General features: G+C 48.4%; 1 protein-coding gene across 6 annotated transcripts in view; it reads right to left on the bottom strand.

Moving 5' to 3' along the window:
- The window catches only part of SAMD11 (sterile alpha motif domain containing 11), a 136,280-nt gene extending 113,989 nt beyond the window's left edge, over positions 1-22,291 (bottom strand). For 2 of the 6 annotated variants that reach the window (XM_042478281.1, XM_042478284.1), the window contains exons 1-2: positions 21,367-21,441; positions 18,810-18,901 (exon numbers count right to left, since the gene is read on the bottom strand). In XM_042478281.1, coding sequence (XP_042334215.1) covers positions 18,810-18,881 — 72 coding nt within the window. In that variant the 5' untranslated portion in view covers positions 18,882-18,901; positions 21,367-21,441. Of the gene's footprint in view, positions 1-18,809; positions 18,902-20,437; positions 20,873-21,366; positions 21,444-22,159 lie in introns of those variants that run through there. The other 4 variants (XM_042478286.1, XM_042478283.1, XM_042478285.1 and 1 more) reach the window with 4 other exon arrangements.
- Positions 22,292-23,224: the final 933 nt, after the last annotated feature.

The raw sequence follows: 23,224 nt of genomic DNA, 5'->3' as shown, positions 1-23,224 counted from the left end.
GCTGGGCTGCGAGCGGCTGCAACAGAGAGAAGAACACAGTCCCTGGCAACCTCCAAGACCAAGAGCAGAACAAACACTCGGTTGTTTAAGTGGCAAGAGCACAAAAGGGATAAGAGATGATTGTACGCCGTCATTATGTTCATTTCGTTCTTGCCTTTCTCCCAATAATGGTACTCAAGGCTTACAAATCGTTCAAACCAGTACAGATTAAAACCACACCATGCCACCCCAAAAAAAAAAACCCCTAAGCCACAGAAATTATCTTAAAAACCATCTGCAGAGTTAAAACTATTTAAAATCCATAAAAAGACAATGTTTTTAAAAAATCAGCGCAGCACACATTAAAAGTCCATCACTGTCAACTCCTCAAAGCCTGATGGAGTAGGGCTGTTTGGCAAGGCGAGGAGAGAGCCGCCCCAGCCTCCCTTGAGAGAGAGCCCCAAAGTCTGGGAGCAGCCACCCAAGCGGCCCTCTCCCTTGTTCCCACCAAATGAGCCTCAGCCGTCTCCTGCCAGCCGTCCAAGGAGCCTGGCAGCGGAGCATTGAAGGCACATTCTCCCTCCCCAAAAAGCCATTAGAGTGGCTTACAAAATGCAAAAAGCATAAGCATGAGAAATGTTCGCCGAGGAACAACAGCCACATGGCTGGAAAGAAATAATGGGTTCCGAATGGGTTGCTAGCAACCTGATACTCACCGTTCTTGCATAAAATCCATTTTTGGAATACGCACCTTTGCACTTAGTTGGTGTCTTCATGATTTTGTTATTGCTGAATGCATACAACAAGGGACAACTGAGAGAAGATGGTCTTATGAGACCTATATATATTCAAGATGTGTTTTTTTACACACACACACACACACACACACACACTTTCGTTCATGGTCTCATGAGACCTATATATATTCAATAAATATATATAGGTCCCATGAGACCATGAATGAAAATGTGTGTGTATGTGTGTATAACACATATTTTGTTCATTCATTGTGTGTGTATGTGTGTGTATATTCATTCAATTAAGATAGCACCTCACTGGCACCATATTGAATTATTTCTGAGGGAAGAACAACTTGTGAATAAGCAAGTGTAAAAATGCAAAATTATTACTATCACCAAGCCATTAAAGTGATGCTGCAGACTCCACACATCAAGGAGATACCAAAGCATCATCTTCTGTTGTGAAAAACAGGTGAAACCCAACTGGAAATGTTGAGTTCCTCCCTTTTTCCTCTGCCCTCCTCTTTGCACTTATTTGAAGTCTTTGGCCTGTTACAGACTGCAAAATAAAGCTGCTTTGGGTCTCTTTGGAGGTATGCTATTTAAATGATGCATGGGTCCTAAGAGTCCGGAGGTTGCGCCAAAGCCACACTCCATTCCTAAGCACTCGAGTGCAGCTTTGGTGCAGCTTCCGGATTCTTAGGATGCATGCATCATTTAAGCAGCATGTCTCCAAAGAGACCCAAAGCAGCTTTATTTTGGCAGTCTGTAACAGGCCTTTATGATCTTGTTATTGCTCAGTGCATCCAAAATGGAGCAACTCAGGGAGGATGCTATGGCCCCATCCTAATTATCTGCAGGCCAACTGTGTCTTGTGCACTGATGTGGAAATCAGTGGTGGAAAAACACTGTATATACTCATGTATCAGTCTAGAAATTTTAGTCCAAAAATTGATCCAAAAAATCAGAGTCAACTTATCCACAGGTCAATGTAAGTACTGTACATTAACTCTCATAAAAACAGAAACCATCCTCTGGTGAAACGCAAGAGTATGTCCTGGAAGCACCAACCTCCCTCTACTCTTTCATCCATCCTTCAGTGTGAACACAGTTATGTCTCTTGCAATTTTGTAAGTCAATTTTGTTTCCTTTGTTTCATCCTTTGGATTCTTTGTTACATGACCCTAAGTCGACGTATCCACAGGTCATATCAAAAGCCATAATTTTGGCCCCCAAACCTGCCCTCGACTTATACATGAGATCGACTTATCGTCGAGTATATACGGTAAGCAAGAAAACACCAGCGCCAGACTCTGTTTAAATAGCCCTGTTTAATTATTTGAAGGGATGTCATTTTGAGGAGGGAGCAAGCTTGTTTTCTGCTGCTCCAGAGACTAGGACCCAATGGAGCAATGGATGCAAGCTCCAGGAAAGGAGATTCCACCTCAACATTAGGAAGAACTTCCTGACAGTAAGGGCTGTTCGACAGTTGAAGACACTTCCTCGGAGTGTAGTGGAGTCTCTAAAGAGGCTGGATGGCCATCTGTTGGGGATGCTTTGATTTAGAGTTCCTGCATGGCAGGTGGTTGGCCCTTCTGGTCTCTTCCAACTCTACAATTCTATGATTCTATGACTCTCCAACTGTCCTGATTCGGCCAGGACAGTCCTGGTTAATCCTTCATCATCCTGCTTTTTCAGCTGCTTTTAAAATGTCCCAGTTTCTCTCTCCTCCTCCCACTTTCCTCCTTTGTCCCTACTTTAATTGCTGCAACATGAGTTCTAAGAGCAAGTAGTTTGCATTCAGCTAACTCAGGGGAAAAGGGAAGAGTAAAGGAAGGGGCAATCCTGCTGTTCCCATTAAACTTAAACCTCTGCAGCCTCTTCTCCATTAATAGCCTTTGCTTTCTTGACCACACTCTGATCTTTGGTAGCCATATGCATTCCAGTTTCCAAGCGGGAAATGTTGGAGGCCATTCTCCAGCGAGGGCGAAGTAATGCACAGTTCCGGCAGATTTGTGTGACTGAAGGTTGTCTCCAAGCAGACACGAGCTGGCACCACATGCCTCTTCCTTGCCTTGGAGCTCAATGTTTGGCCTTTGCTCCAGGAGGACATCTCTCATTATGAGCAAGGTGTGGAGGAAGGGACGGACGGACCCGTAGTAATATTTCCCGACAGTTACTGTACCGTGCAGCTGTGGTTAGCGATGCGTTACGCCCCAATGAGTTTCCTCCTCCTGCCATTGACATCCTTCCAAGATCGTTAAAGCAAACACCAAGAAAGGGGAGAATTTGTTTGTTTAAGGAGGTGCAAGTCTTGACAAAACAGAGCCTAATCGGTTATCTAGATAATTGAAATGCGGCGGGGCCCAAACAGGAAAGGCTGGGAAGAGGAAGAAAATCAAATCCAAAGCATCCAGATGAGGAGGACTCAGGGCTCAAATAGCATCCAGGTGTGGAAAGAAAGGTTGGCTCGCAAGCACAACTTACAGAAGAGTCTTTGTTTGCAAGAGGCGGCATGGCAGGTAAAGCTCAGATCTCGTGTCCATTGCACAAACCCACATGAAAGCTATAGACGAAGTTGGGTAAAATTTGTCTGAGCTAATCCTCCCCCATTGAAGACAAGAGGGAGAGCCTTCTCTGCGGCTGCTCCTAAGTGACAGAAAGTCCTTCTGGAGATAAAGAGAGAGATCGGTTTTGGTTTGTCCCCCAGCTCCTCTTTTTTTTTTGCTGGCAGACAAAGACCTTCCTGTTTAAATAGGTCTTTGGCCTTTAACTGGTTTCGGTTATGGAGACATGCAATTAAACATGCGATCTTTAACGTGCAACCTGTACTGAATGAGCTGTGTTTTTCAAATCATGTCTGTAAAGTAGTGTTTTAGTTGGATGCTCTTGTAAACTTTTGTACGACCTGCGGTTTCAACCTGGAGAAGAGACGATTAAGAGGTGATATGGTAGGCAGGTTTAAGTGTTTGAAAGGGTGTCACACTGAGGGTGAAGCAAGCTTGTTTTCTGCTGCTTCAGAGAATAGGACACAATGGATGCAAGCTACAGGAAAAGAGATTCCACCTCATCAACATTAGGAAGAACTTCATGACAGTAAGAGCCGCTCAACAGTGGAAGTTGGAGGTTGGTGGAGTCTCCTTCTTTGGAGGTTTTTAAACAGAGGCTGGATGGGCATCTGTCGGAGTGCTTTGATTGTGAGTTCCTGTATGGCAGAATGGGATTGGGCTGGATGGCCCTTGAGGTCTCTTCCAACTCTATGATTCTATGATGCATGGTCTTCTACTCCATTTTATCATCACACCTAACCTGTGATGTAGATGGTTGATGAAAGAGAGTCCAACTGATCCTACGTTGCCCAAGGAACCAAGAAAGATTGTAAAGAGTTCTGACCCAAAAGGGTTCTGAATCGTAGGACTCTCCAGCCACAGACTGCTCCCACAACCAGTGCATCATGTTGGCTGGATGGCTGACACTTACTTACTTTCTTATGTACACCAGGTGGATTCCAAGCAGGGACACTTATGGGGGATGGCTCCATGTTGTTATTGTTGGTGGTGGTTATTTCTGATTTGGGATAACCTTAAGGCAACCCTATCATGTGGTTTTCTTGGCAAGATTGGTTCAGAGGAGATTTGCCATTGACTTGCGCTGAGGCTGAGAGCATGGGACTTGCCCAAGGTCACCCAGTGGTTTCATGGTCCAGCTGGGAATCACTCTGGTCTCTAGAGTCATAGTCCAACACTCAAACCACTACGCCATGCTAGCTCTCTATACAAGTAGATCATATCAGGAGACTCTCAACTTGCTGGAGATACAGTGGGTCCTCCATGTCCACAGATTTCACATCCATGGGTTCCACCACCCATGGCTTGAAAATGTGTGTGTGTGTGTGTGTAAAATCCCCCCCAAAAGCAAACCCTAATTTTGCCATTTTATATAAGGGACGCCATTTTTCTATTCTGCTGTATATAATGGGACTTGAGCATCCATAGAGTTTGGTATCCACAAGATGTCCTGCAAACCCCAAAGGCCTACTGTACACATAAACATACAGTACATGTGGCAAGAGAAAAGCTGGGACAAAAGTGGGTGACCTCTCGGTTGTAAACTCTCCTCAGCTGCAAAACAGAATGTAGGCTAGCTTTTTATAAATGTTTAATATTTTCCCAACACCCTTTTCTTAGCACTAGCACAGCAAACGCACACGTCTCCAAATCTGGAATGGTTCTCCTCCTAATCCCTCAGCACCACACTCTCAAGGATGGCTTCTGCACTCGGATCTGAGGAACCTGAACAAGGAGGCTTCACCTGCCATGCTTCCGGCAGGAAAGATTTTGTAGCATGCTCCCAAGAAACTGCCAAGCCGTTCAGGAAGAAAGAGGGCAAGGGAAGGGAGACTAAAGAGGGAGAGGGAAGAACAACCTCAAAAGCTCTTTTGTCCCTCTTGGCCGCCCAAAGACCTGCCTGAAGCAGTGGGTGGGTTTGGAGGGTGCCATTCCCTACCAAAACAGTTTTAGACTACATTTCATTTCTCCTCCTTCTCCCATAACTGTATCAAGTATATGAAGATGGGGAAAGTGTTTTTAGTGCTACAACCAAACTGATTAAAAAGAGCAGATTTTGTTCCTAAATAAAACCATTTCCAGAAGTTTGTATTCCAGCAGTTTGTATAGATATGGGATGGGGGGCACCTGTCTTAAGGAGACTATATGGAAAAGGGGAGTCCCAGTAGACCACAAGTTGAACATGAGTCAACAGTGTGATGCGGGAGCTGCATCTAGGCTGCATCAATAGAAGTATAGTGTCTAGTTCAAGGGAAGTAATAGTGCCACTCTATTCTGCTTTGGTCAGGCCTCACTTGGAATAATCCTGTGTCCAGTTCTGGGCACCACAATTCAAAAAGGATGTTGAGAAACTGGAGCGTGTCCAAAAGAGGGTGACTAAAATGGTGAAGGGTCCTATGAGGAATGACTTAGGAAGCTGGGGATGTTTAGCCTAGAGAAGAGATGGTTAAGCAGTGATATGATAGCCCTGTTTAAACATTTGATGGGATGTCATATTGAGGATGGAGCAAGCTTGTTTTCTGCTGTTCCAGAGAATAGGACCCAGAACAATGGATGGAAACTACAGGAAAAGAGATTCCACCTAAATATTAAGGAGAACCTCCTGACAGTAAGAGCTGTTGTTTGACAGTGGAAGACACTCCCTCAGAGAATAGTGGAGCCTCCTTCTTTGGAGGTTTTTAAAGCTGGATGGGCCATCTGCCAGCAGTGGTTTGATTGTGAGTTCCTGCATGGGAAGGGATTGGACTGGATGGTCCTTGTGGTCTGTTCCAACTCTATGATTCTGTATTTTGTACAGCTAGCAGGTCTTGCCCACTTGTGACCAAACCATTCCAATAAAGTCTGGACTGGAACAAGCATAGCTCATAAGAACGCACCTTTGCTAGGAAAATCCATGTGGGGATTGCAGCTACACTCAGAGGGGAGAGCAGAGTCTAGGAAGGACAAGCAAATGATGTCTTGATGCATTGACCCTGCAAGCTCCATCTCTACTACACCACTGCTTGCCACAAGAGACTAAAATAATATCTCCATGCAATCCACTAAAGATAAGTGTTGTTTTTTGTTAAGACACACCACAAGACAAAGGCTCTTGCCTTTCCCAACACTGGTCAAGTTGAGATGTGTTAGATTCCAGCTCCCAAACCCTCCAGCCAGCCCAGTTTGGAGAAATCATTATGGGAGTTGTAGCCCACAACTGTCCACAAGGCACCACATTAAGGAAAGTTGGCTTATAGGGGCAGGAAAAGGGTGGAAGAAGCCAGTGACTGGTGAACAATTCATTTAACCACACAGGTATGGCACCTGGGTGTAGTATCTAACTCTACCTGATCTTGCTCCATCACAGCAAAGAGTAAGGCCTGCCTGTTTCTTCAGGTGCTATCTCTCGTTGCCTTAGCAACATAGCAAAAAACCATTTCTACGGAAGAGGAGTACCACCGACCACGTTCGTCTCCGGATTTTGAAAAACAAAAAGACCGAAGGGAGAAACCAAGAAGGAGAGTGTTCAATACTTCATGGATACAGACATATACAGAACCCCTTCCAGCAAGAAGAGGAGGAGATCGACTGATAATTCAGAATCCATCAGTGCAAAGGTAAGAAAGTTGGAGCACAGTATCAGATTGGGAGGAGAACTCTTTCTCTTTCAGTGTTTTCCATCTAAAATCTGCTCCTATGGCTCTAGAGGGAATGTGTGGCCCTCTAATGTTGTTGGATGGCAGCTCCCAGCAGCCCCAGCCAGCACTTCCAAGACTGAAAGATCATGGGAGCTGCAGTTCAACATCATCTGAAAACTGCTCTAGATGGCTAACAGTAACTCTATTGGACAATATTAAGTCACTTCCCAACTCACTTCATAGTACTAGCTGTAGGTGAAGCAGCTTTCTCCCTCAAGCCTTCAGGTTCAGCGCTGCAAGGAAAAAATGACGTTGAGTCTTCAAACTAATACAACAGGGCTGAGGTTCTACTGTCTTAGCACAAACAGACAGTCCAAGAACATGCACATTGCAGCAAAGTTTGGCCTGAACTTTGTAAGCGGCACGCTGGATCCGTTCAAAAGGCCCTTGCGCTATAAAAGAGCTCCTTCCTTAGTTCACATCTGATGGGTAATCTTTGGATAACCCAGTTGCAAAGCTTGTGTCTTGTCCTACATCCACCTGCATGTATTTGCGTCAGTCGAAAATTGCCTGAATCCCCCTTTCCAAAAATGTGTGTTTGTTTAGCTAGCAGATCAAAGACGGGAAATTCCCTTGTGTCCAAAGCTGCGCATTTGGCTGCAATGAGAGCCTTCATGCTATTCTGTCAGATACTGTGGGTCTCATGGCGCTGTCTCTGCACAGAGGAACTCAAGCAGCTTGCATCCAAAGGTTACAAAGGTGGCATTTACTTCCATGCTTTTATTAAGCTGAGAAAAGCTTTGCAAAGTACTACACACGCACACTGACAGAGATCTGTGGTTTGTTACTATCTTTGAGTGCCTTCAAGCCCTTTCCAACTTGTGGCAACCCTAAGGCAAAACATCTTGTCTGATGAAGAAGCCCATGGAGCTTCGAAAGCTTGCAACAAGTATACTGTGCATTTTAGGGGGGCAATAAAGGTATCAGTGATGGCTTTTGGTATCCAGAGCTGTAGTCCAACACTCAAACTAATACATCACATTGGGTCTCTATGGTTACATATTTCCTGTTCTATGCAGTTAGGACACAGCCATGGTTTTAAAAACAACTAAAACAAACTAATCTGAGCTCATTTTAAGCAAGTTAAAAGCATTTAAAAGGTAACTATGAGAATAAAAGGCCATCATGCACACACACCAATATAAACACTGAGATGTTAAGAGGTGATATGATAGCCCTGTTTAAATATTTGAAGGGATGTCATATTGAGGAGGGAGCAAGCTTGTTTTCTGCTGCTCCAGAGACTAGGACCCGGAGCAATGGATGCAAGCTGCAGAACAAGAGATTCCACCTCAACATTAGGAGGAACTTCCTTACAGTAAGGGCTGTTTGACAGTGGAAGACGCTGCCTTGGAGAGTGATGGAGTCTCCTTCTTTGGAGGTCTTTAAACAAATGCTGGATGGCCATTTGTTGGGGGTGATTTGACAGTGAGTTCCTGCATGGCAGAGGGTTGGACTGGATGGCCCTTGTGGTCTATTTCAACTCTATGGTTCTAAGATTTTATGGTGACGCTCCATCGTTGGGAAATCGACCGCCACATCCTTTTGGCTCTTTGTCTAGAACTGTCATACTCAAGGCAGTTGAGCCGCCTCCTTTTAGGTCTGCGTTGTTTCGTCTCTTGTTCATGGCCTTGTTTAGCCGTGCCAAAATCAGCAAGGGCAGAGAGGAAATTGCGCCTTCCCCTGGGTTACGAACATAATCCATGGCAGGATTTCCTTGTAACTTGTCTGAGGGCGGGCGGAAGGGTGGGAATCCCCGGCCGTATGGTTCTGGTTAGAGCTGAAGTTTTAATTGCTCTTGATTCGTTTTGCACATGGCAGAGGGGAGGACACCCTTCAGCGAAATCACTTTCCAATTGCCCTTGCCAAATTGGCCGGCGTTTCAACCAGACCCGTCTCGGTATTTTAATTATCTGAATAGATTTATTATTTAAAATAAAACAAAATGAGCAACGGCTTCGTTTTTGGTGCCGTCTGTATTCTGAGCTCCCTTCCAAACCCTGGCTTCCCAGAGGTTCAGCCCTAATCTTTTATATAGGGGGTGGGAATCCTGCTATCCCAACTTAGCTTGCTAACTGCCTATCTATCTTTGCACACATCTGCTGAGCTTCACTTCATTTATTCAGCTTCTTTGGGGAAGCTTTGCAGATTGTTCGAAGTGTAGCAGATTTAGAGAAGGAAAGGAAGGACCTGTGGACACTTCTGTTTCTTCTTCTTCAACAGATTATAGGGAGTCCTAGTGGTGCAGTGGTTAAATCAGAGAAGCAGAGACCCCAAGGGCCATCCAGTCCAACCCCATTCTGCCATGCAGGAACTCACAATCAAAGCATCCCTGACAGATGGTCATCCAACCTCTGTTTAAAGACCTCCAAAGAAGGAGAATCCACCACTTTCTGAGGGTGTGTGTTCCACAGTCAAACAGCCCTTACTCTCTGGAGCAGCAGAAAACAAGCCTGCTCAATCCTCAATGTGACACCCCTTCAAATACTTAAATAGGGCTATCGTATCACCTCTTAACCGTCTCTACTCCAAGCTAAACATACCCAGCTCCCTAAGTACAGAGAGGCAGCCCTGTGGATCATAAAATAAAATCCTGCCTTAAGGCAATCCAGGAACGTACAAAATTACGTGCAAGCTTTTGAGATTGCCAGTCTTCTTCACAAGGCAAGATGGCACCAAGCGCAAGGGAAGGGGAGAATAAGGAAGATGCTCTGGAACATGGAAAGGCAGAAAAGCAAAGCAGGGTTGATTCTGAATTGAGTTCAACATGTCTCAAGTTGTGATGCAGGCTAAGGTCAACAGGTATTCAAACATGGCTTCGTTGGGTATATCCTGGTGTCAGACAAGACTGTGTTTACAAAGAATAAACATGCAAGTAAAGTTTGGGTTCTCCGTTATTGTAAACATGATGTTTGCCTGTAAATTCAGGCTTGTTTTAATCGGTGTCGGTGAAGGTAATACTGAGCCAGTTGGACTGGAGAGAGCCAAGGGTGTTCCAGTGGTTTGAATGTTGGGCTTGGACTTCAGAGAATCAGTTTTGATTCCCCGCTCAGCCATGGAAACCCACTGGAGGACCTGGGCAAGTTGCAGTCTCTAGGCCTCAAAGGAGAGGTGCTATGTCAAATCCCTTCTGAGCAAATCTTGCAAAGAAAACCCTGTGGCAAGTTTACCTACTCGAAGACACACATCAGCAACAACAACAACATTGACTGGTAGTCTGATTCCATATATGTCGGTTTTTGATGTCTATGTATTGCATCCACACATTCTCTTGGTTCAACAGTCAGCATTCGCAGGCTGTTGCCCCAGAGAGACACTGCCATTCAGTGTGGGCAGTATTTCCACTATGGTTGGAAGCCCCTGGGAGTAATATTGTACTTGAACCCAAGGATGCTCTGTCCCCAACGTTAGGATTGGGGAGAGGGCCCATTCTCTCATTGCCTGGAACAGATAGGCATGCTGCTGTCTGGGTTGGACTTTCACAGGAAGATATTCAACAAGGCCAGATCCAGTTCCTTGCTCTCCTGCTATCCCTCCACCGAAGGAGCCCAAAGCAGGGCCGTGAGCTGGGGACAGAGAGACACCAGCAAATTAAAAACAGTCGTTCATGCCCTGAAGCAATAGAGACAGCCCCGAGCAGTTTTAATGACATCTCTAAATAATTTTGACAGCGAAATTACTTATCGGAGCTCACCTTTACACTGCCCTTGACAGATTGCTAACAAGACGATGCCTCATTCCGCCCTCCCCGCGCGTTTGTTTGTGTTCCTGCTCCTCTCCCTTGCCACCTGGCCTCTCCTGGCTTGGCAAGCTCACCTGGACCTTGATCGCGGAACCAGGCAACTCTATGGCCAGAATAGTCACGTCTAGTCTTTGCGGAACCAGAGTCAGGCAAAACCCGCAGCATAGGGGCTGCATATGGGATATATACATGGCGTGCCAACGTTTCCCCATCTGGCCATCTTCCCAGTGCATGGGTTAGGTGAAAGGGAACATGGCTGAATGGGATCAATCTAGTCTCAGGCTAAATTAGAGAACTAGCATGGTGTGGTGGTTTGAGCATTAGATTACAACTCTGGAGACCAAGGTTCAAATCACCGTACAGTCCCATAAACCCACTGGGTGAAATAAAGTCGAAGGCTTTCACGGCCGGCATCTTTTGTGGGTTTCTCGGGATATGTGGCCGTGTTCTGGGAGAGTTTATTCCTGATGTTTCATTAGCATCTGTGGCTGGCGTCTTCAGAGATGCCAGCCAAAGATGCTGGCAAAATGTCAGGAAGGGGCATATATACTGCTTGAGCTCACTGGAAGAAAAGTGGGATAATAATGAACAAAAACTCTCTGAAAGTTTGCAAACAGATGGAAGTTAAGGAGAGTTACTGAACTAGATCACATAACTTATTTCTTTCCAAACCAAAAAGACAGGACACTGGAAGGAACATGCCATGGATATGGGTAGGGAAGGTATGCCTCCCAGATATTGTTGGACTTTAGTGTCCATCAGCCAGTGTAGCCAAGCATAATAGGAGTTGCAATTCAACATCATTGGGGGGTGGGGACGGGTTCCCTGTATCTTCCGTATAGTCAAAACCCTCATGAACCACTCTATGAATTGCAGACAAGAGGAAATAAAGCTAGAAGGGACTGGACCAAGGCCTTCACCTATTCCCAAGAGATCCCTGGGCCACTTCAATGGTGCCTCCTCAGGCTGCAAAGAGTGCACTTTTGACATTCCCCAGTAAACCAAACTCAATGTACAAGAATGAAGGCCAGCTCAAAGCAGCAGGAAAACACAAGCAGAGAAATCTTCACCGCACAATATTCGAGACATTGTGGGGGATACCAAAAACAACACACGCATTTAGGAGAAGCTGTTACCAGGGAAAGAAGTGACAGAGCTCTCTAAACCCACAAGACAGAGACCGAACAAACTCCTTTGGGGAGGAAAAGAATCAAGTTCACAGACACAGATTCCCAAATGTTTGCCCTTGGCATTTGCACATGTAATCTCATCCAGAAATTATGGTATCAACTTTCAACTTTCACATTTGAATTGAAAATAATATATGCAGTATCTTGTCAACAGAGCAAGCATGAAATGGTTAGCTTTTCCTGGATCTTGCTTAAGAGGGCAGGCTTAAAACATACCCATTTTGCAGATGGGGTATACACAACAGAAAATGCAGGCCTGTGACAAACATCTTCAATTTCTTTCTCTCATTTGCCTGATGAAGACACCAGTGTGCCTTCGAAAGCTTGCAACATGCAATTGTGCATTTTGGTTGGCCCAGTAAAGGTATCATTTTGGATGTTATTGAATTCTAAAAGCAGTCGGAAAGTGAGGGGAAAGCACCCACCAAGTCCTATTCAGTCCTATTCCTGGAACAAACAGGCCCTGAGCTGAGCTTGCCAAAGTGGCTTCTTCCTGGCATCGCCTCCCTTCCCTTCCTTACTTTCCCTTCTTGAGCAACTGAAAGCGCCTGGATGGGTTTGGCAGAGCCATGGAGGCTCCAAGCACCCACTCCGCCTGGTGCCCAAAGTTAGGTGCCAACCGGGAGGGCTGAGATGCTGCTAGCCAGACTCACTGGGGTTTGCAAACTCAACTTGGCTTGGTTCCCTCCTTCTCCTCCTTCTCCTGGCAAGGAAGCAGCCAGGGGCCTCTTCTCCGCCTGCCCTGGGCCTGACCTCCTTGCCTGCTTCGTTGCGCCCTTCTGTCCGATTAGATAGACTCCACCGACGGTGGGACTGATTGATGCCAAGGTAGCAGCAATTGCAGGGAGACACCCACTTGGCTGGCAGAGGCAGAGGTTGGCAGGCCAGGAGAGCTGTGCTGTCATGGAGTGCCAACATCTGCCTACGTCTCCCTCTCTGCCAGCCAAGCGGGTCTGTCTCTGCTACTGCTGGGTAACCTGGGCTGAGTACCTCTTGGTTTTTCCCCCTAGATCTTTTTGAAAGCCCCCTCCCCAGCATGCTTTCCAAGTGGCCCTCTTCAATGGCATTGGCACTGGAAAATTCATGCACTTTGGCGCCACTTTCCTTGCCCTGCCTCCATGCTAGGATTTGTGTGTTTGGTGCTAGTGCTTTGAGTGTTGGACTAGGACTCTAGAGACCAGGGTTCGATTCCCTACACAGCTATCAAACCCACTTGGGAGAGTCACGCTCTCTCAGCCTCAAGGCAAACCTCCTCTGAACCAATCTGGCCAAGGAAACCCCAGGATGGGTTCATCTTAGGGTGGCCATGAGTTGGAAATGACTTGAAGGCCCCCAACAACAAGTGTGGTGTAGTGGTTTGAGTATTGGACTGTGCTCTGGAGACCTGGGTTCAATTACCAACTCGGCTATGAAACATCAAATAGTTTCACAAACTGCATTCTTGTCATGGAAAGGTGGGAAATTTTTTAAAATAAAGTAAAATTGGGAAAGACCCAAAATGCAAATTCATCCCATGCAGATACCTTCCTTGTCAGTCTGTATATGTTTACACATTCAAGCCACCACAGACCAAACATCCAGAACCCCAGTGAGAGCTGTGAACATAGGAAAAACCATCCTTGAATTTTCCTAATGAGGTTTCAGAGGGGACAAAAAAGATATCCAGTCGAGAGGCTGCTTCAGGCACAAGATGCGGAAGTGACTCCTGTTTCCTGCCAGGCTGATCTCTGCAGCCGCTCTATAGCCAGATGCAATTTCCTTTTTAAATCAATTCGCCTCCGCCTCCGCCTCCGTCCCCACTCGCCCTTTCGGGGTGGCTGACGTGGTCTCCAACCTGACACCACAAATTTGATTTGGCACAAGAGACTGATAGGACGGGGAAGGACGGAAAGGAGAGTCGTGGCGAGAGGGAAGGCCTGGATAAATTTAATTTCATCTTTGCAAGGACCAGGAGTTTCAGATCTTGTAGTGCTTCCCCTTCTTGGCCTACAACGCAAACAGTGGGCATCAGTCTGTGAAAGCTCACGCTGCCAATTTCTTTCTTTTAGTTAGTCTCAAAGGTGCTACAAGAGCTCTCTATGTACTGATTCTACAGACTAACATGGCTATAAAGGGGGTGGCCACAGATGAGATTCATTGTGGTATAACATTTTGAGTGTTGGACTAGGACTGTGGGAGACCCAAATTCAAATCCCTGCTTGGGCATGGGGAGATGATATGATGTGCGGAGAAGGTCCAGCCAGGTGAAAAGAAGACCGAAGACTGGCATGATCGCTTTCTTACAATATCTAAAGGGCTGTCACAGAGAGGAAGGTTCAGGTTTGTTGTCCTAGAGGGTAGGAATGGCATTAAGTAACATTGAGTATTAGAAGGAACTTCTTGACGGTAAGAGTGTTTTGACAATGGAACCAATTACTTAGAGAAGTGGTGGAGTCTACTTTTCTGGACATCTTCCAATGGAGGCTGGACTGTTAGGGATGCTCTCACTGGATTTTCTGCATTGAGTGGATGGTTTGGATCCGATGGCCCTTGTGATCTCTTCCAACTCTATGACTCTATTATTTTATGACCTGCACATACTACCACTTTAAGTAACACAACCCTAAAGGATTTTAGAGCCAGCATGGTGCAGTGGCTTAAGAGTTGGACTAAGTTCCTAACCTCAACCATTTTGTAAGGTTACTTCTGAGTAGCAGACAAGCTGCACTGTGGGGCATGGATTCCTTTGCTTGGAGATTGTGTCTTGCTATGGAAAGGTGTTTAACTGTTGTTCTCCCAGCCTTGCTAAGGATACTGAGCACAGTGTTCCTAAAAGGGAACCGAACAACGTTTTAATGGCTGTAGTTTCTGTGCAGGATGGGAAGTGGTACTTTGTAGAGCGGTGCCAGGAATAATACTTTTAAAAAGTTAAATATTGTCTTGCTTTTGAAAAGTCTAGCGTAAAACCAACAAGATAACATCCCTAAGAAGTTAAACAGTAAAAGATAAGGGTGTAGTTCCAAAGCCAGCCACACAGAGACCAATGGATCATGGCCAAGTGGGGGGGAAATGCATGCACCTGGTTACCTATGGTGAATGGAGAGTGATTTCTCGGTAACTTAGGAAGCTTGGCTTCTTTCAGAAGACTTACGTTTTCTTCTAGGCCAGACATGATAGAAAGCCAACTGCATTAGTAAAATGGAGGAAGAAAAATGTGTGAACTTATCTGCAAGGCTGATTGAGGCAAAGAGGTGCAATCTAGAGAAGATTACACATATTTAGATGCCATTCATTTTAAATTGAACAGGGGTTTGTGGGGGGAAGGAGAGAGAGAGAGAGAGAGAGAGAGAGAAGGGGGCAACATTTCAGCAGTATACACCGAGTGGAAATTTATTCTGCACTTTGTTTCTCTCCTCTTTTTATGGTACAAAACACGCTTTACACCAGGGATGAGCAATTTCAGGGTTGTCAGATCCGTTTTGCTTTCCCCTCTGGAAACCTTGAGACCCGCCACCCAAACCCAGATGCAAAAAACCCCACCAGACTTCGAACTAAAGAGCAAGGTGCCTCCAAGCGCTTTCTAAGGGCAGGGATTTGTCTGCCGTACCAGAACTGAATGGTGATCACAGTCCTTTCACACCAAAGGCCACTCTTGGCTATCCCGAGTTCCTTCATTTCGGCTGCATCCACACTGGGGAAATAACCTGGTTTGGCACCGCTTTAGCTGCCCTGGCTCATGGCTATGGAATTCTGGGAGTTGGAGTCTGTTGTGGGGTCCAAAGCGGCGCTCCCGGAGAATCTTCTACTGTACCTGGGTCTTTTTCTCTCAGGCCTCATTCCCACTTACAGATAAATCGGTACGCAATCCAAATCGATGGATCGATTCGACATTGTAGCGTGGTTTACACTGCACTTGCTTTGATCGCATTTTCTGGCAGCAAAATAACCCACTTGTGGTTCCCATTCGCAAATGAATTGATTCAAAATGATTCAGTTCTAGCCGGCTGAAGGGGAAATTTGAATCAATTCCGATCCGGTTGTGGTTCATTCGGATTAAGTGGGAACCAGAGTTGTTTGAACCAGTTCGAACCAAATCATGATCCAATTTAAAAGGTAGTGGGAATGAGGTACAGTACCAGAGTCCAATGCTCAAACCACTACACCAAGCAGGCTCCTAAGGCATGCTTTGGCCCAACTAATGTACAACTCCATGCGCGGAGATTCACAATACACAACCCATATATAAGATCATGGCCAGTGAAGGAATAAGCTCAGCAATTTCTTTTGGGTCTCAGAACTGAATGAAGCTCACAGTCTTTCCACAGAGCAGTCTTGGTTCCTCTTCTAGGCTTTCTTACTTTCAGATTTATAATGTAGGCAATGGGGGAAAGGAGTTGGAAAACCTAGCCGATCTTGCTCCAAGGGATCTATCCCCCAAGAGATCCAGCTCTATCCTTCCACTCATTCCACACTATGAATTTAATCCAGGATTAGTGCCACCCGTTTGAGATGGATTCTCTCCCCATACCACCCAAAATGATGTGATGCACATGTTTTGACAATGAAGACGCTACCGAAACTATTGCAGAGGAAGAGGAAGAGGAAAAGCAAGCAGCAGCAGCTTCCTTTCAGATTTCAGTAACGGCCAGTTTTAGTTGCACTTCACAAACCCACAAATTATGTGCGCATATATTTCTAGAAGTCTTTCTTACTCAGTCGTTCTGAATACTTCTTCAAAATACGTCTGAATACTGAATACTTATTAAGAAACGCTAGTAAGAAATGCTCTTTTTCCTGATCTCACACAACTGTGTCAAAAAGTTCTCAGGCAAGTGACTCAACAGCCATGAGCCCAAATCCAAATCCTACACGCAACGCAATGTCACGCTCCCTATGCTCGGCATTAAAAAGTGTGGAATTAACCAGTTCCCTCTCCAGCTTCCATACTCACCACCAACAACGCAAACCCATTGCCCAAGGCTAGCGGCACGGTTTGAAAAGTGGGGGCGAGGAACGAACTGTCTTTCCACCCCAAGGACATGCAACACTGTGCTCAAAATATACTGAATAATAAAAATTTAACTATGTTCCAGCATTTTTTTTTTAAAAGCATCTATACTTGAGGAAAATGCAACTCAGATTAGGGCCTTGCTTTTCACTGAATCCACATGTTGCAAACACAAACTCAACTCAAAATAGAAGGGGGTGAGCTAAGGCCTGTTACAGACTGCCAAAATAAAGCTGCTTCGGGTCTCTTTGGAGGTATGCTGTTTAAATGATGCATGGGTCCTAAGAGTCTGGAAGTCGCGCCAAAGCCTAAGCACTGGAGCGCAGCTTTGGTGCAGCTTCTGGACTCTTAAGACGCATGCATAATTTAAACAGCATACTGCCAAAGAGACTCGAAGCAGCTTTATTTTGGCAGTCTGTAACAGTTTCTCTTCTTTTTCAAACCAAGGCTGCCATCATCGCCATTCCTCCCATCTCTGAGCAAAATGGTTCTTCAATCTGTGCATCGCATTATCATATTTTGACCTATAAGCCTCTTAGACAAAAGGGAAGAGCATGCAAGAACGAGGAATGAAAGATGCTGCAAAGAACAACAGAAGACGCACCTCTAAGCCATAATGCCTCTTTCCAAGAACGATTTCTAAACTTTCTGGCCCCAGCAGCTGGTGGTGGCTTCCATGTCAATGGCATGGTGAGTTCGGCCTGAAAAGGGACTCTTCTTCTCTGGAAGTAGTTTAACAGAGGTTGGGTGGCCATCTTTAGTTGTGTATTCCTGCAAGGCAGGGGGTTGCTCAGTGGTTCCCAAACTTAGGTCCTCCAGATGTTTTTGGACTTCAGCTCCCAGAAGCCCCAGCCAGGATGGTCAACTGTCAGGAACTCTGGGAGCTTAAATCCAAAACATCAGATCAACAAAGAACAGAGATGGTCCTGTTGGGTCTCTCCGGGGTGAAAGGTGGGATATAAATGAAATAAATAAATGGTTGCCAGATTCTGTGCCTCTGCTATTATTACCCATGGGCTGATAACATGTAAGATTTTTAGACTAGGTTGTTCAGGATCTTCAGGAGCTATACAGCTATTTATAGGTGTATATGTATGTACACACACACAACTATGTATGTATGTATGTTTTATGTATGTATGCTTTATGAGTTTAATGCTTTATGAATTTTATGAAATTTATGAATGTTGTAACTAATTGTACTTTACTTTATATTTTGGCCTATGACTGTCAATAAATGAGGATGATGAAAACATCTGGGTGACCAAAGTTTGGGAATCACTGCTGTAGATGGCCCTTGGGGACCCTTCCAATTCGATGGCCTGTTACAGACTGCCAAAATAAAGCTGCTTGGGGTCTCTTTGGAGGTATGCTATTTAAATGATGCCTGGGTCCTAAGAGTCCGGAGGTCGTGCCAAAGCCACACTCCATTCCTAAGCACTGGAGTGCAGCTTTGGCGCAGCTTCAGGATTCTTCGGATGCATGCGTCATTTAAACAGCATACCTCCAAAGAGAAGCGAAGGAGCTTTATTTTGGCAGTCTGTAGCAGTCCTATGATTCAAGGAAGCACAGCATGGTTAGAGAGTTAGACTAGGAGTCTAGGAGACCAGGGTTCAAATCTCCACTCAGCCATAGAAACCTATTGTGTGGCATATGACAAGTTACACTCTCTCAGCCTGAGAGGAAGGCACACAGAATGGATCCACCGCTCCACCATCATGGAAGCCACCATTTAAAGCCTGCCTGGTGGGACCTTGCAGTCTCGGCCCCTTTTATTTCGAGCGCAAGGGCCCTCCAAGCTATGGGTCTCAAAAGCCCTTCGATGCAGGTAACACAAAACAGGGGCGGAACAGGCAGAGTCAGCTTTTGGGATGGGAACAGAGAAATAAAGGGTGGTGTTGCATTGGGGTTTTAGCAATAATCTTACCACTGGAGACGAAATTCGACACCCAGGGCAATCACAGATTGGAGGATGTACCTGTAAGATTCCTTTGGACATAAGGGTCTTCAGACTTTTCCCTGGATGAGAGGGAGACACAAGAAAAGAGGAAGGAAACAGGTCAGTCTTTGGTTGAACAAGTGATGCACACAAACACACACACACAAAACCAGCTCTTTCTCCACCTCCTCTCCTGCCATTCTGGGGAAGGGACTGTCGGAAGGAGGCGCAAGGCTAGACACACTTTCTTGCCTAAAGTTATGTGCTTTTAACCCCTTGTTGTGCTCTGTGTGTGTGATAAGCATTGGCAAATTGGCTTGCTTTTCCAGGATGCCAGCAACCATTTACGGGATGGAAGCACATAGGTCCCCATGTGATAAAGTCCAAGGAAAGCTCATGCTACCAACGTCATTCAGTTAATCTTGAAGGTGCTACAAGATCCCAGACTAACAAGACTGTAGAAAACCACAAACAGGACAGAATCCTAGACTCATGGAAGAGACCGCAAGGGCCATCCAGTTCAACCCCTTTTGACCATGCAGGAAGACACAACCCCTGGGACAGATCCAGATCCCTCTGTTTGGGAACCTCTAAAGAAGGAGAGCCCTAAGGTCTCCCAACAGCAGCAGAGGGACCTTCCTTAGGCCCACCAAACACTTAAGACCCTAGAATGGGAAGAGATCTTAGGGTCAACCAGTCCAACCTTCTGCCATGCAGGAACTCACAACCAAAGCACCTTGGGCAGATGACCGTCCATCTTGGTCTGAAAACAATGGGGATCATTGAAAGGCAGGCAGTGTGGGGGGGGGCATTACTCCAGCTGGGCATCTCTTTTCCCCACCTCAGTTTGCAAGAGCCTTTTCCAGAGGAAGGCATCTACCCCTCAGTGATATCCCCCCCCCAAAGAAACAGAGGGAGTCAGAAGTACACAAAGCAAACTGGAGTGCGAAGAGGGAAGCCAGGAGGAGCACAGAGTCCCAGGGTTGGAAGAGACCCCCAAAGGTCATCCACCCAGCCCCCTTCTGCCATGCAAGAATACACAATCAAAGCACCCCGATAGACACCCAGCCATCCAGCCTCTGTTTAAAGACCTCCAAAGAAGTAGATTCCACCACTCTCCAAGGGAGTGCCTTCCATTGTGGGTTGGCAGCCTTCCCTCACTTGCTCCCCCCTGAAAGCGACCCATAAACAAGGCGAGGAGGCGTCTTGCTCCCTCCTAAAGACTCTTCGGGGGAAGGATTCATGGCGTGGGGGAAGGAGGGAGGGATGGAGGGAGGATGGGGCAGCCCTCTTCGCATGCACCGAGGGCAGAAGCGGCAGATCTGTCCACCCAAAGGTGCCCAGTGCCTGGCACCGTTGGCTGGGCACTTGGGTCTCTGTCTCCCCGGAGGAACAGGGGGAGAAAAGGCAGGGGCTCCGACCCCCAAGGATCAGAAAGGAAGGAGGAGGAGAAGGGACCCCTGCCCCTTTGGAGAGGGAAGGGCCAGCGGAGGCTCATTGGGGGCAGAAGAGGGGGCACCATTCCAGAAATGGAGGGAGGGAGGGAGGGAGGGAGGGAGGGAGGGAGGGAGGGAAGGAAGGAAGGAAGGAAGGCACCCCATGCCAATGCCACCCACCTGCCGCCTGGGCGCCTTCCCAGATCCGGACTGAGCCGCCAGCTAGCTAGGCTTGCATTTCGTTTTCTATTCGCATCCGCTGCCAAGCCACTCGCTTCCCTCCCTCCCTGCCTTCCTCCGACGCAGCGCCTTCCTCCTCCTCCTTCTCTTCCTCCTCTGGGTCCAAAACAAGGAGCCCAGACTCCCCTCAAAGCCCCCAAGGGCTGGGGAGACAAGAGGCTCCTCGGGAGGAAGGCTCTAGGGCTCTTGGCCCTGGAAGCTCGGAGCTAGTTATGCCAGGGAGCCCCAGGAGCCGGCAGAGGGGCATGGGGCAAGGGCAAGGGGGACAGTGGGCACCCCCAGAAGGGAGGGAGGCTCAGGTGCCCCCCAGACCACCCCCTCCAGCTGCAGGAGGGCAGGAGGAACAAGGGGAAGGAAGGAACAGATGGGAGAAGGAGAGAAGAGGGGGAAGGTTTCTTCTTCCTTCCAGGGCAGGACGAATCAGTGGAAGGAAGAGGAAGGATGAAAGGATGAAGAGGGGGAAGGATGAAAAAGTGGAAGGAGAGAATAAGGGGAAGGTTTCCTCCAGGGCAGAACGATGGAAGGATGAAGAGGCAGAAGGAAGGAATAGGAGGAAGGATAAATAGAGGAAGTTTTCTCCAGGGCAAGAGGAATACGGGGAAGCCTTCTTCCAGGCTCCAATGAAGAGGGGAAAGGACGAAGAGGGGGGAGCCTTCTCCAGGGCAGGAAGGAGGAAAGGTGGGCAAGTTGGAGGAGAAAGCCTTCTTCCAGGGCAGGATGAACAGGGGGAATAGACGGAAGACTGCCCCCCTGAAAGCCCTCTTGGCCTGCACAGAGGGCAGGAGCAGCGGCTCTGCCAAGCCAAGGGGTGCCCTAGGCGCTGGCTCTCCCTGTGGGCACCACCTGCCCTGGGTCTGAGCCCCTTCTACCTGGCTGGGGATGCTGCCCCGCGGGGGCTCCAGGCGAGTCTTCCTTCCTGGGCTGCTCCGGTGTGAAGCGAAGCCGAGGAGGAGGAGGAGGAGGAGGAGGAGGAGGAGGGAGTGGGAGCCCACGCCCCGAGACTAGTGCCAGCCTCCCCCTCCGAGCCCACGCCGCTCCCTTCCCACGCTCCAAAAACACGCAGGAGACCCGCACCCTCCCTGGGCATCCCAAAAGGAGAGAAGGCAGGTGGAAAGAGCCCCCCGCGGACATGCCCCCCCCAGACTCAAGGAGCCAGGGAAAAATAGGCAGAAGCTTAGCTGGAGGGGCCTCAAGGGCCCCCCACAAACGCCAGAGGGGGCTGAGGAGACCCTCCGAGGGCCCTTCTGCCCTGCAGGGACCCATCGGGTCTCTCGAGAGTTGGAAGAGATCCTGCCAAACAAGAATCCTGCCAGGCAGGAATCCCCAGCAGCCTCGCATTGGAAGAGACCCCCAGGGGCCATCCAGCCCAGCCCACTCCGCCACGGAACCCTCGAGTTGGAAGAGAGTCCTTCGGGGCAGGGATCCTCAGAACCCCAGAGTTGGAAGAGAGACCCCCCCAAAGACCCCCTAGTCCGCCAGGCAGAAGGAGGACACAGAGTTGGAGGAAGAGACCCCCAAAGGCCATCCAGACCGACCCCCTTCTGCATGGAAGGATGCCCAGGACCCCAGAGCTGGCAGGGACCCCAAGGAAGAAGCCTAGAGTCGGAGGCGATCCCTCCAGACCAGAATCCGGTCCTGGCAGGGATGGAGGGGGGGGTCTACCTTTGTGGCGTATGGATCGCTTCCAGTCCTTGGCGGTCTCCCTGCCGCTGACGAACTGGAACTCGTTGGGGGTGAGCCAGTCCCCGCGGTGGCGGATGGAGGGCCCCTTGCTGCCCTGGCAGAGCTTGTTGATGTAGAGCAGCGCCTTGTTCTCGCCGCACTCCACCTCCAGGCAGGGCTCCCCGCCGCCGTCCAGCAAGGGATGGAAGTCCGGCAAACAAGAGGAGGACGAGGAAGAGGACGAGGAAGAGGAGGAGGAGGAGGAGGAAGAGGAGGAGAAGCGCTCCAGGGCCAGCTCCTCGGGAAGCAGAGGAGGAGGAGGCGGCGGCGGCGGAGGAGGAGGGTGGGGATGCTGGGCGTGGAAGTCCAGGTAGGGGCGATGGGGGGGGTGGTGGGGGTGGTGGTGGGGGGCGGCGAAGAGGGGCGCCGCCGGGAAGGGCTGGGGGTGGCTGGGGGTGAGCCCCGGGAGGGCGGCGGCGGCCAGGGGCACCAGGTAGTCCGGCAGGCTGGCCAAGGGCTGGTTGAAGGCGGCCAGGGCCAGCTCCTCGCCGTCCGGACGCTCCCGCTTGATGGCCGGCATCCTGGTGCCCTCCTCCTCCTCCGCCGCCGCCGATCCGAAGGAAGCAAGACCACCGAGAGCAGGAGGAAGAGGCGGCAGCAGCAGCAGCAGCAGCTCCGGGCGGCAGCTAAGACCAAGACCAGGACCGGGAGGAGGAGGAGGAGGCTGCTTCACAGCATCACCATCTTCATCCTCTTCATCCCCATCGCGGCCAAAAGCAACGCCGGCAGGGCTTTCGGCGCCCCGCGTCCAAGGCTCCGGAGGGAAGGCGCCAACCCCAGTCTCCACACACACACACACACACACAAGGCACACACACCAGACTACTGCCGCCGCCGCCGCCGCCTCCTCCGCCTCCGCCTCCGCCGCCGCCTTCCCTTTTAATCTCTCCCCCGAGGGGACTCCGCCGCCACTGGCTTCGCTCCCCTCCGGAACCAAAAGCAAACACGCCGAGAGAGAGAGAGAGAGAGACGCCTCTCTCTCTCTTTCTCTCCTTCCCCAACTTT

This window comes from Sceloporus undulatus, chromosome 7, assembly GCF_019175285.1.
Source record: "Sceloporus undulatus isolate JIND9_A2432 ecotype Alabama chromosome 7, SceUnd_v1.1, whole genome shotgun sequence".
NCBI classification, from domain to species: domain Eukaryota; kingdom Metazoa; phylum Chordata; class Lepidosauria; order Squamata; family Phrynosomatidae; genus Sceloporus; species Sceloporus undulatus.
The sequence above is the reverse complement of the archived record's forward strand: the minus strand, read 5'-3'. Positions and strand labels throughout refer to the sequence as shown.